Raw genomic sequence first — 14,119 nt, forward strand, 5'->3', positions numbered from 1 at the left:
CTGTTAATTGAAATGCATTCCAGGTGACTACCTCATGAAGCTGGTTGAGAGAATGCCAAGAATGTGCAAAGGTGTCATCAAGGCAAAGGGTGGCTATTTGAAGAATATAAAATATATTTTGATTTCTTCAACACTTTTTTGGTTACTGCATGATTCCATATGTTTTATTTCATAGTTGTGATGTCTTCACTATTATTTTATAATGTAGAAAATAGTATATGTATGCATACATACAGTTGAAGTTGGAAGTTTACATACTCCTCAGGCAAATACATTTAAACTTAGTTTTTCACAATTCCTGATATTTAATCCTTGTAAAAATGACCTGTCTTGGGTCAGATAGGATCACCACTTTTTTATTTTAAGAATGTGAAATGTCAGAATCATAGTAGAGAAAATTATTTATTTCAGCTTTTATTTCTTTCATCACATTCCAAGTGGGTCAGAAGTTTACATACACTCAATTAGTATTTGGTAGCATTGCCTTTAAATTGTTTAACTTGGGTCAAATGTTTTTGGTAGCCTTCCACAAGCTTCCCACAATAAGTTGGGTGAATTCTGGCCCATTCCTCTTGACAGAACTGGTCTAACTGAGTCAGGTTTGTAGGTCTCCTTGCTCACACACGCTTTTTCAGTTCTGCCCACATATTTTCTATAGGATTGAGATCAGGGCTTTGTGATGGCCACTCCAATACCTTGACTTTGTTGTCCTTAAGCCATTTTGCCAAAACTTTGGAAGTATGTTTGGGGTCATTGTCCATTTGGAAGACCCATTTGCGGCCAGGCTTTAACTTCCTGACTGATGTCTTGAGATGTTGCTTGAATATATCCATATCATTTTCTTTCATCATGATGCCATCTGTTTTGTTAAGTGCACCAGTCCCTCCTGCAGCAAAGCACCCCCACAACATGATGCTGCCACACCCGTGCTTCACGGTTGGGATGGTGATCTTCGGCTTGCCAGCATCCCCAACAGTTCTATTTTTGTTTCATCAGACCAGAGGACTGTTCTCCAAAAAGTACGATCTTTGTCCTCATGTGCAGTTGCACACCGTAGTCTGGCTTTTTTATGGCGGATTTGGAGCAGTGGCTTCTTCCTTGCTGAGCGGCCTTTCAGGTTATGTCGATATAGGACTCGTTTTACTGTGGATATAGATACTTTTGTACCTGTTTCCTCCAGCATCTGCACAAGGTCCTTTGCTGTTGTTCTGGGATTGATTTGCACTTTTCGCATCAAAGTACGTTCATCTCTAGGAGACAACGCATCTCCTTCCCGAGTGTTATGATGGCTGTGTGGTCCCATGGCGTTTTTCCTTGCGTACTATTGTTTGTACAGATGAACGTGGTATCTTCAGCCTTTTGGAAATTGCTTCCAAGGAAGATCCAGACTTGTGGAGGTCTACAATTTTTTTTCTGAGGTCTTGGCTGATTTCTTTTGATTTTCCCATGATGTCAAGTAAAGAGGCATTGAGTTTGAAGGTAGGCCTTGAAATAAATCCACAGGTACACCTCCAATTAACTCAAATGATGTCAATTAGCCTTTCAGAAGCTTCTAAAGTCATGACATCATTTTCTGGAATTTTCCACGCTGTTTAAAGGCACAGTCAATTTAGTATATTTAAACTTCTGACCCACTAGAATTGTGATACAGTGACTTATAAGTAAAATAATCTCTGTAAACGACTGTTGAAAAAATTACTTGTCATGCACAAAGTAGATTTCGTATCCGACTTGCCAAAACTATAGTTTAACAAGAAATGTGTGGAGTGGTTGAAAAACGAGTTTTAATGACTCCAACCTAAGTGTATGTAAACTTCCGTTCATTGACAGCATGACAGGGCGGATTTTGCAGAGGTTTTGAAAAAGTGTCAACACTGCAAATATTGACTCTTTGCATCATCAACTTCATGTAATTGTCAATAAAAGACTTTGACACTTATGAAATGCTTGTAATTATACTTCAGTATTCCATAGTAACATCTGACAAAAATATCTAGACACTGAAGCAGTAAACTTGGTGGAAATTAATATTTGTGTCATTGGCCAATGACACAAATATTAATATTATTGGCCATGACTATACAGTCGTGGCCAATGACACAAATATTAATTTCCACCAAGTTTGCTGCTTCAGTGTCTTTTAGATATTTTTGTCAGTTGTTACTGTGGAATACTGAAGTATAATTACAAGCCTACAGTGAATGTGTTTTTTCTACACTAAAGATGCAGAGTGATAAATGACCAGAGGCTAACAAATTGTTAGTGTGTTTTGTATTAGGTTGTAGTGCAATGAGGACCATGTCTATGAATACCGGGTGAGTTGGTGGTGTCAGAATATCCCCCCAAGTGTCCTTGAATCTTGATGTATGGCCTGCAATGACCTCCTAGATGGGTTTTGGGACGGCCTTTTCAACAGGATTTGGGCTCCCAGTGTTTGTCTATGCGCTCCATTAGGTCATTCCTGAATGAACCACTATATCAGTGGTGGGCTGATATATTGGCCGTGCAATCCACTGTTTTGATTGTTTTGGGTAGACAATGTTGAATCTTGGCGTGTCTGAAGTGAGGAAAGAGAAGAAAAACAAAAGGATGTTGACATGCATATAAAAATGTAATATGGGACACTTCTTGGTTTGCTATATTGCACTTAGGTTGGATGCAGTTGATAATATTAGTGTAGTGCAGGGATGGGCAACTGCCTATCCTCGGGGTCCTGATTGGTGTCACACTTTTGCCCCAGCCAACACACTTTTGCCCATCCCTGATTTAGTGGATATAGTCAGGCCCCACACTAGAAAAGGGTGCCTCTGAGCACACATGAAAGGGAGCACTATCCCCAAAAGAAACCCCTCACTTTCCTCAAGTCAACCAAACTATCCTGGAGGGGAAATTACGCTACCTGTCCTTTTGTTTGAATAGATCTGTCTGGACAGGCCAATAATTACATTACCATCTCAATATGACAAAACATGTTGCCCAAACTATCTTGGATGGACCATCTATCTGGATAGGCCAAGGATTGTATTAACATCCCATGACAAAACAAGTGTAAAGGTCTTCACCTGCTTCCCAGCCGAAACAGTTCGGTAGAGTTGGTGCATATATTATGACATTTTTGTTCGTTTTGGACTTCGGTGAGGGTTTTTTCGGCAGTTCGGCCACACATTTCTTCTGGAGGCAAGCAGATGTTCGGAGCCTAAGCCCCTTTGTCTGTGATTGGTCAACAGCAGTGATTCTACAATAGTCTTTGTTGTCATTCAACGAGAGGCGACTTGTTTTAATACACATTTTTTCATTGAAAAATATTGCACCAAACCTCTTAATGTAAATTTTCGCGACTAAGATCTCTTTGGCAAAATTAATGACAGATTTCTTGAGTTAGCTTAGATAAATTCTGACTATTTTAATGAGGTGTATATACTGGGTACGACATCTCAAAATGGACAAACACTACAATTGCCGCTTTTTTCAAGTGAACATCTTTTAAGGGAGTATGAGAAAACTCAAAGTTCAACTAGCCGAGTTCGGCTAGGCGCCAGCCGAACTGAAGCATGCTGAGGCCTTAACTTCTTATGGATCCCTTCGCGCGCCAATCCCTTTAACGGGATCGATTTGACAACACCCAGTGAAATTGCAGCGCGCCAAATTCAAAAACAGAAATACTCATAAGAATTCATAAAACATACAAGTGTTATACATCGGTTTAAAGATTAACTTCTTTTTAATCCAGCCACAGTGTCAGATTTCAAATAGGCTTTACGTCGAAAGCAGACCATGCAATTATCTGAGGACAGCGCCCAGCATACCGCACATGAAAATCAGATTTCAACCAGGCAGGTGCTACACAAAAGTCAGAAATAACGATATAATTCATGCCTTACCTTTGAAGATCATCTTCTGTTGGCACTCCAAAATGTCCCATAAACATCACAAATGGTCCTTTTGTTCGATAAATTCCTTCATTATATCCCCAAAATGTCCATATATTTGGCGCGTTTGATTCAGAAATACACCGGTTCCAACTCGCCCAACATGCCTACAAACTATCTAATAAGTTGCCTGTAAACTTGGTCCAAACATTTCAAACAACGTTCCTAATCCAAATTTATGTATCCTAAAACGTAAATAATCGATCAAATTTAAGACGGGAAATACTGTGCTCAATACCGGACGAAAACAAAGTGAAGGACGTTCCAGTTCGCGTGCACCTGGAATGACACATGGAAATAACAGGGCTACTTCTTCATTTCTCAAAGGAAAAACATTAACCAATTTCTAAAGACTGTTGACATTTCGTGGAAGCCATAGGAACTGCAAGCATATTTCTATTCAAAAGACATTGCCATAGAAAACAAATGGAAAACAGATTGAGCTCAAAACATTTTTTCCCTGGATGGATTGTGCTCGGGGTTTCGCCTGCCAAATCAGTTCTGTTATACTCACAGACATTATTCAAACATTTTTAGAAACTTCAGAGTGTTTTCTATCCAAATCTACTAATAATATGCATATCCTAGCTTCTGGGCCTGAGTAGCAGGCAGTTTACTTTGGGCACGCTTTTCATCCGGACATGAAAATACTGCCCCTTATCCCAAAGAGGTTTAAAACCTTTTAAACCTGCTGGTAAGTACTCATATTTTGAGTACTTACCAGCAACGGTTGATCCTGAATGTGATGCTACTCCACCAGATATTGAGTCCGTTTCCTATCTCAACCTGAGTGAGAAATAAAGGAAAAGGGAACAGCAAATGTTGGTATTCATTTGAAGTAAACAAAGAACACACTTGAAGAAAGTTATAATAGCTGTTCTGTTTTTGTGGCATGCTGTCATCTATTACATGGCTTACACTATAATGGCAATTTATTTGTTTCTCAAGCATGTGGAAACTGTAATTAGTTAGAAAGTACTTGAATCTAGTAAAGACAAAAATAATGGCACCACTCAATTTTGAATAATGAAAAAAGGACCGCACATAATTCTGAGCATTCTTAGTTGTTTTCTTGTACTCGGCTCTTCTTTGGCTTTGAGAGGAGGGCATTCACAACAATGTAGGCTAACGGATGACAGCCTATCCACGAGAAAATGGACAGGTCTATCACATTTTATCATGAGAACAGCTAGCTACAATTCAATCAGATAATATTATATCATCACACTTAACCCCATTCCACTTTGTCCCCCCATTCCACTTTATCATCACACTTACCGCCATTCCGCTTTGGTCCCCCATTCCACTTTGTTCTGCGTAGAATAGCAACTGATGGGACCGCTGATGCTGTATTCGTCACGAAACGTCTCATCTTGGCTTGTCAATTCCATCCTCTCGTAAAAGTCCTCTGTTAAAAATGAATCTGCGCAAACTACTAACTTTCTGAGGTCCTTGGTCGGAGTGATGTTATCTACACTGCTCAAAAAACACTTAAACAACACAATGTAACTCCAAGTCAATCACACTTCTGTGAAGTCAAACTGTCCACTTAGGAAGCAACACTGATTGACAATAAATTTCACATGCTGTTGTGCAAATGGAATAGACAACAGGTGGAAATTATAGGTAATTAGCAAGACGCCCCCAATAAAGGAGTGGTTCTGCAGGTGGGGACCACTTCTCAGTTCCTATGCTTCCTGGCTGATGTTTTGGTCACTTTTGAATGCTGGCGGTGCTTTCACTCTAGTGGTAGCGTGAGACGGAGTCTACAACCCACGCAAGTGGCTCAGGTAGTGCAGCTCATCCAGGATGGCACATCAATGCGAGCTGTGGCAAGGTTTGCTGTGTCTGTCAGCTTAGTATCCAGAACATGGAGGCGCTACCAGGAGACAGGCCAGTACATCAGGAGACGTGGAGGAGGCCGTAGGAGGGCAACAACCCAGCAGCAGGACCGCTACCTCCGCCTTTGTGCAAGGAGGAGCAGGAGGAGCACTGCCAGAGCCCTGCAAAATGACCTCCAGCAGGCCACAAATGTGCATGTGTCTGCTCAAACGGTCAGAAACAGACTCCATGAGGGTGGTATGAGGGCCCGACGTCCACAGGTGGGGGTTGTGCTTACAGCCCAACACCGTGCAGGACGTTTGGCATTTGCCAGAGAACACCAAGATTGGCAAATTCGCCACTGGCACCCTGTGCTCTTGACAGATGAAAGCAGGTTCACACTGAGCACATGTGACAGACGTGACAGAGTCTGGAGACGCCGTGGAGAACGTTCTGCTGCCTGCAACATCCTCCAGCATGACCGGTTTGGCGGTGGGTCAGTCATGGTGTGGGGTGGCATTTCTTTGGGGGGCCGCACAGCCCTCCATGTGCTCGCCAGAGGTAGCCTCACTGCCATTAGGTACCGAGATGAGATCCTCAGACCCCTTGTGAGACCATATGCTGGTGCGGTTGGCCCTGGGTTCCTCCTAATGCTAGACCTCATGTGGCTGGAGTGTGTCAGCAGTTCCTGCAAGAGGAAGGCATTGATGCTATGGACCGGCCCGCCCGTTCCCCAGACCTGAATCCAATTGAGCACATCTGGGACATCATGTCTCGCTCCATCCACCAACGCCACGTTGCACCACAGACTGTCCAGGAGTTGGCGGATGCTTTAGTCCAGGTCTGGGAGGCCATCCGCCACCACATCAGGAGCATGCCCAGGCATTGTAGGGAGGTCATACAGGCACGTGGAGGCCACACACACTACTGAGCCTCATTTTGACTTGTTTTAAGGACATTACATCAAAGTTGGATCAGCCTGTAGTGTGGAGTGTGACTCCAAATCCAGACCTCCATGGGTTGATAAATTGGGTTTCCATTGATTCTTTTTGTGTGATTTTGTTGTCAGCACATTCAACTATGTAAAGACAAAAGTATTTAATAAGATTATTTCATTCATTCAGATCTAGGATGTGTTATTTTAGTGTTCCCTTTATTTTTTTTGAGCAGTGTATATTCAACTAGCCATAGTTTCCTTTAGTCCAGATCATTCAATGGAAGTTTATTAAAGATTTATAGCTGACCACTTACTTGGTCTGTTATAGCAAGTTTTTACAGCACACCAATAAACCATATTCGATAATGAACAAGTGATTGTAGTCACTCGATGTAACAAGTCTCACCACACTTAGCTACATGGACTAGCTAGCTACTTGCTAACATAAGCTCGTTAATAGTTTGTTGACAATGCTTAAAGTATTTTCAATCTTCACAGTCACAATTGTGAGGTACATTTTTTGCTTTGGACGAGCAATGGCAGTCTGTACTTCTTCTGTGGGGTACTCCTTCTGTGCTAACCACCCAGCTTTGGTGTAGTTAGGTATTTTTCCCTGCTTTTGAGAGTAGCTGAGTAGATACTCATAGACTTTCAGCAATTGCGCTAAGCTAAAGATATTCAACTTCTTTCAAACTGCACGCAGAGACATGCAAATGGTATCCATGAGTTTGTTTTACTCTGGGTAAGTAGAAAATTACCCCAAATAACCAAAATACCAAAGTATCCCTTTAAATCTTTGAATCTGGGACCGATGCCTATTGGTGAATCGTTACATCCCTAATAGCCACGTAGGCTAATGGATTAATCTATCAGTAAATGTAGGCTAATGTCCTACAAAAACTTTCCAGCGCTAGGCCTAGGCTACTTGATGTGTGCTAATTCACTGCAAATGGCACGCTCTGCTACACTCCCTGGGCGCATCAAGGCCATACAACAGCCTACTTCGGTTGTAAAGTGATGCCATGAGCTCAATATTAAGAGGTGAAAAATCTATGATATTGAAAGTATTCAGACTTCTTTCTTTTTTCCACATTTTATGTTACAGCCTTATTCTAAAATGGATTAAATACATGTTTTCCCTCATCAATCTACACACACAATACCCCATAATGACAAAGCAAAAACAGGGTTTTAGAAATGTTTGCGAAATGTTTTAAAAATATAAAAGAGAAATAACTTATTTACATAAGTATTCGGACCCTTTCCTATGAGATTCGAAATTAAGCTCAGGTGCGTCCTGTTTCCATTGATCATCCTTGAGGTGTTTAAACAATTTGATTGGAGTCCACCTGTGGTAAATTCATTTGATTGGACATGATTTGGTAAGGCACACACCTGTGTATGTAAGGGCCCACAGTTGACAGTGCATGTCAGAGCAGAAACACAATCCCTGAGGTCTGAGACAGGATTGTGTCGAGGCACAGATCTGGGGGAGGGTACCAAAACTTTTCTGCAGCATTGAAGGTTCCCAAGAACACAGTGGCCTCCATCATTCTTAAATGGAAGAAGTTTGGTACCACCAAGGCTCTTCCTAAAGCTGGCCGCCCGCCCAAACTGAGCATTCAGGGGAAAGGGCCTTGGTCAGGGAGGTGATCAAGAACCCAATGGTCACTCTGACAGAGCTCCAGAGTTCCTCTGTGGAGATGGGAGAACCATCCAGAAGGACAACCATCTCTTCAGCACTCCACCAATCAGGCCTTTATGGTAGAGTGGCCAGATGGAAGCCACTCCTCAGTAAAAGGCACATGACAGCCCACTTGGAGTTTGCCAAAGGCACCTAAAGGAATCTCAAACCATAATAAACAAGATTCTCTGGTCTGATGAAACCAAGATTGAGATCTTTGGCCTGAATGCCAAGCATCACATCTGGAGGAAACCTGTCACCATCCCTACGGTGAAGCATGGTGGTGGCAGCATCATGCTGTGGGAAGTTTTTCAGCGGCAAGGACTGGGAGACTAGTCAGGATCGAGGGAAAAATGAACGGAGCAAAGTACAGAGATATCCTTGATGAAAACCATCTCCAGAGCACTCAGGACCTCATACTGGGCAGAAGGATCACCTTCTGCCCAACAACCTTAAGTACTCAGCCAAGACAATGCAGGAGTAGCTTCGGGTCAAGTTTCCTTGAGTGGCCCAGCCAGATCCCAGACTTAAACCTGATCAAGCATCTCTGGAGAGACCAGAAAAAACACTGCAGTTATTCTGCATTTACTGCATCCAAAATACCAGTCGACTGCAGTTACTGCACTTTTACTGCAGTTTCAAAACTGCTGTCTTCTTTTGTAAGGGTCGTGTGCACAGTAGGGCGAGTGAGTGTGAGTGGCTCGCTCACACTGATGCCGACAGTGAAACGGGGACAGGCAGATACTTTCATAGCAGGAATCAACATAAGCCATAGACTATTACTGTTGACCAAGTAATGGTTTTAGAACAATCTACTTTGTGTTATGAAAAACACAAATTGCCAACGTGTTACCGATGTCGGCAAAATGCTTTGGTTAGAGGAAGGCAATGTCGGTGTCAGTAATTTTCGGTTTATCGTCCCAGCTCTAGTAGTTGCTAGTAAGAGCAAACTCTACCATACAGGTATTGCAGAAAGAGTGCAACTAATTCATGATTATCTAATGCAAACAACTAACCTGTAGATTTGAAGTCAGAGTACGCTGCTTCCAAAGTGGCTGATTCGGACTCTACTCATGCCGCATACTTAAGTCAGATACAATTTCAGTGATGAAGAGACTCCCTTTTCACTATATTCAGTTGAAGTCGGAAGTTTACATACACTTAGGTTGAAGTCATTAAAACTCATTTTTCAACCACTCCATACATTTCTTGTCCTAACCGACTTGCCAAAACTATAGTTTGTTAACATCTACTTTGTGCATGACACCAGTATATTTTCCCACAATTGTTTAGAGAGATTATTTCACTTATAATTCACTGTATAACAATTCCAGTGGGTGAGAAGTTTGCATACACCGTTTAAAGACTGTGCCTTTAAACGGCTATGAAAATTCCAGAAAATGATGTCATGGCTTTAGAAGCTTCTGATAGGATAATTGACATCATTTGAGTCAATTGGAGGTGTACCTGTGGATGTATTTCAAGGCCTACCTTCAAACTCAGTGCCTCTTTGCTTGACATCATGGGAAAATCAAAAGAAATCAGCCAAGACGTCAGAAAAAAAATTGTAGACCTGAAGTCTGGTTCATTCTTGAGAGCAATTTCCAAATGCCTGAAGGTACCACGTTCATCTGTACAAACAATAGTATGCAAGTATAAACACCATGGGACCACGCAGCCGTCATACCGCTCAGGAAGGAGACACGTTCTGTCTCCTAGAGATGAACGTACTTTGGTGCGAAAAGTACAAATCAATCCCAGAACAACAGCAAAGGACCTTGTGAAGATGCTGGAGGAAACAGGTACAAAAGTATCTATATCCACAGTAAAACGAGTCCTATATCGACATAACCTGAAAGGCCGCTCAGCAAGGAAGAAGCCACTGCTCCAAAACTGCCATAAAAAAGCCAGACTACGGTTTGCAACTGCACATGAGGACAAAGATGGTACTTTTTGGAGAAATGTCCTCTGGTCTGATGAAACAAAAATATAATTGTTTGGCCATAATGACCATCATTATGGAGGAAAAAGGGGGAGGCTTGCAAGCCGAAGAACACCATCCCAACCGTGAAGCACGTGGGTGGCAGCATCATGTCGTGGGGGTGCTTTGCTGCAAGAGGGACTGGTGCACTTCACAAAATAGATGGCATAATGAGGAAAGAAAATTATGTGGGTATATTGAAGCAACATCTCAAGACATCAGTCAGGAAGTTAAAGCTTGGTCGCAAATGGGTCTTCCAAATGGACAATGACCCCAAGCATACTTTCAAAGTTGTGGCAAAATGGCTTAAGGACGACAAAGTCAAGGTATTGGAGTGGCCATCACAAAGCCCTGACCTCAATCCTATAGAAAATTTGTGGGCAGAACTGAAAAAGCGTATGCGAGCAATGAGGCCTACAAACCTGACTCGGTTACACCAGCTCTGTCAGGAGGAATGGGCCAGAATTCACCCAACTTATTGTGGGAAGCTTATGGAAGGCTACCAAAAACGTTTGACCCAAGTTAAACAATTTAAAGGCAATGCTACCAAATACTAATTGAGTGTATGTAAACTTCTGACCCACTTGGAATGTGATGAAAGACATAAAAGCTGAAATAATTAATTCTCTCTACTATTATTCTGACGTTTCACATTCTTAAAATAAAGTGGTGATCCGAACTGACCTAAGACAGGTCATTTTTACTAGAATTACCTGTCAGGAATTGTGAAAAACCAAGTTTAAATGTTTTTGGCTAAGGTGTATGTAAACATACTTCAACTGTAGCAAATCGAACTGCCTCTATTCATCCAATTGGGTAGGCTAGTTCCCATCATCCCCCACTCTCCATGCCTTTCACCTGACTTCCGAACTCACTAGAAGATCTGTTTTGATGTCAGAGCAAACTCTCAAAGGACTTTTTAGGTGTCTCCATCCAAAAATGAGCCTTACCAGTTACAAACAATTATTCTTTGGTTTATTGTCCCATGTTTCTTTACCCGTTCTTTGTTGGGTGTATCTCATATTGAGCACATTTATGCCTATATGGAAGAGCCAAAGGTGTGTACTTATCTCCGTTAATAACCTGTCTATTTGATCTCTCTTACCCACTGTGCTCTATGGTGAGTCTGTCACCTGCTCTTCTGGCCCAGTAGGTTATCAGTGGCTTCTCAAGACTCTCTGCCTAGGGGACACATAACATTTGTAAAAACAGCAGACGCTGTTATCCAGAGCAATTTAGAGGATCAGTTAGGGTTAAATGCTTTCCTCAAGGGCACATTGACAGATATTTCACCTAATCAGCTCGGGGATTCAAACCAGCAACATTTTGGTTACTGGTCCACCGTTCTTAACTGCTAATTTACCTGCCACCCTAACCAGGCATGAAATCCTAATCTGGCATATAGCCTAACCAGTACAAAGGCTCAGACACACCAATAGCGTTTGCTGGCCGAGAATACTTATCTCTGAATAGAGTGCCGGCCGTAATTTGCGAACTGAGTGCGCACCGATTTTACATGTAGAATCGTTTGAAAATGTCGGCAGCAGAACAATAGATCCACATTCGGTGCAATGTGCGAAAGCATTAATGCTCATGTGTCTTACAAATCATTATCGAGAGCCTGTATTTTGGGATTTTGTAAGGATCTTAACATACATTGGTAAAGAGTTCTTAGGGTGAACTTCAACTTTATGCAATCTGAAAGCACTAAGTACTTCTGAGGACACCATGGTTTAATGTGCAATGTTTAGACCAGGTATTTTGTAATTATATTGGTGGTGTCGGCATGGTTTGAAGGTGGGATTCTTACATGTCTTTCAGCTCAAGTTCAAGCTTAGTATAATTGATGCCTTTGCGTGAACATTGTATGTTTTTTAGATGCGAACATGGAGCGTGGAGGAGCTGAGGTCACGGCTAGCCTCCCTGGACCCCCAGATGGAGCAGGAGATCAAGGAGATCCACCAGCGCTACCTGGCCAAGCGCCAGCCCATCCTGGACGCCATCGAGGCCAAGAAGCGACGCCAGCAGAACTTCTGAGGCACTTTGGCATGCCATACTCAAACGTCTTAAGTGGACTGTTGGTCATTCACACTGGACAATGACACGGACAGATTACTTCTGTTCATTGCTTTGGACTCCTTCATTGCGGTTCTTGTCTTATTCTTTATAGGAAAACCACTTAAAGCTGCCAAGCATGGATATTTTTTTTGTCTTAAGTTATTTTTTTGTTTTTTGTTTAGGGCACTTGAGACCTCAAGTATTCTTTTTTTCACTCATGTGGTACAATTGTATTATCTTTCACTGTTGGTACTCTTGAAACAACTGTGTTGCATTAGTAATTGGAAATTACTTTTATACCATACACTGTATCATTTTGTGTGTTTTACCACTTTTGTGTAATTTGGTACTGATTCCTTAATTTGTATTTAGGTTCTCCAGACTATACATTTTTCGACACAGTACAATATCCTGCCAAAGGGAAGTTCAACTTACTTCATGGGTATATGACCCAGGAGAACCTGAATTTAAATTCAATAGATAGTACCTCAGCCTTAGTTGAATGCATGTGCCTCAATAAAAAAAATTAAAAAAAATTCAGATACGTGCATAGCTGATGTTGATTTAAAGAAAACGTCAAGTTTCATGCACATATTTGGAATTTGTTTCTGAATTATGTAATTTTAGAGATATTACAATGAGAGGTTTGGTTAAAAGATGTTTGAAAAATGTAAGTGAAACCTTGTGTTGAACCATGGTGCACTTCGTTCATTGTTATTCACTGTACAGTTACTTCTCTATTTTTGTTCATAACTCATCGTCAACATTCCATAGAGCAGCTTGTACTTATTTTTTTAACATTCAAACTTTTGGTATACGTAAGGGGCAATCATTTTGTATATATAGTTTAGGCAGTTATATCCTTACAAGGAAGATGCATTTGTTGTGCTACAGAAATTTGCATCAGTGTGCAAACTAGCCTCTCAGGTCAGATATTCTCAGGTTCGTATACAAGGACATTAAGAAATTAATCAAAATAACCCAATTTGATGACCAATAAGCACAATTTAGTTATCTGAAAATATTACTTGTTACAAACAAAAAGGGAATGTATTTAATTGCCTTATACTGCCTACTTATTTGTTTTTCTGCTTTATAATTGTAATAATGATCTGTCAATTTACTTATTTTAAAAAAAAAGAATTACAATTATTTAATTACTGTAGGTTTAGAACTCTTTGAGATTTCACATTGTTACTTACAACCATTGTTTCTGAGTAAGGCAGTCTATGTTTTATCTGTTATATTGAAAGGCATTCATTGAAGTAGAAATCACTGGAAAGCATTTCAGCCCTGTAATATGAATGAAGAACTGGTGTGTACTTAAGTCTCCACTTGTCCTTAAATTTAGTATTCATTCCAAGAAAATGGTTTTCAAATGTTGAAGCCTTAAATTATGCAATGAAAGTCATGCATGTGTTAATTATCAGTGTTTGATTTGTGTATTTGTTGTGTGCCTATTAAAACCAGTTTAAGGAATGTGTTTATTTGTACTGTCGTGACGTTGTATTAGTTAATGTGACTGTTGCTCATCGAATGATTAACGGTTTATAATTGCGTGATTAAATGAATTAAGCAATGAATCAAGCAATTATTAACTCATTAACCTGGGGCACCATGGGAACATTGTTTTGATTGAGTTTCTATTTCCCAAATTAACTCAAAGGATATCAGAATATCGATTTTACAACAGTCGCTAAATTAATCAA

The 14,119-nt window shown here is 40.9% G+C and overlaps 1 protein-coding gene across 1 annotated transcript in view; it reads left to right on the forward strand.

Annotated features, from left to right (window-relative positions):
- LOC115151092 (serine/threonine-protein kinase 4) overlaps positions 1–13,893 on the forward strand; it is a 74,404-nt gene extending 60,511 nt beyond the window's left edge. Inside the window, exon 11 of the mRNA XM_029695072.1 lies at positions 12,231–13,893. Coding sequence (XP_029550932.1) covers positions 12,231–12,389 — 159 coding nt within the window. The 3' untranslated portion in view covers positions 12,390–13,893. The remainder of the gene's footprint in view (positions 1–12,230) is intronic.
- The last annotated feature ends 226 nt before the right edge of the window (positions 13,894–14,119 follow it).

The sequence above is a fragment of the Salmo trutta genome, chromosome 16, assembly GCF_901001165.1.
Source record: "Salmo trutta chromosome 16, fSalTru1.1, whole genome shotgun sequence".
Classification (NCBI taxonomy): Eukaryota; Metazoa; Chordata; class Actinopteri; order Salmoniformes; family Salmonidae; genus Salmo; species Salmo trutta.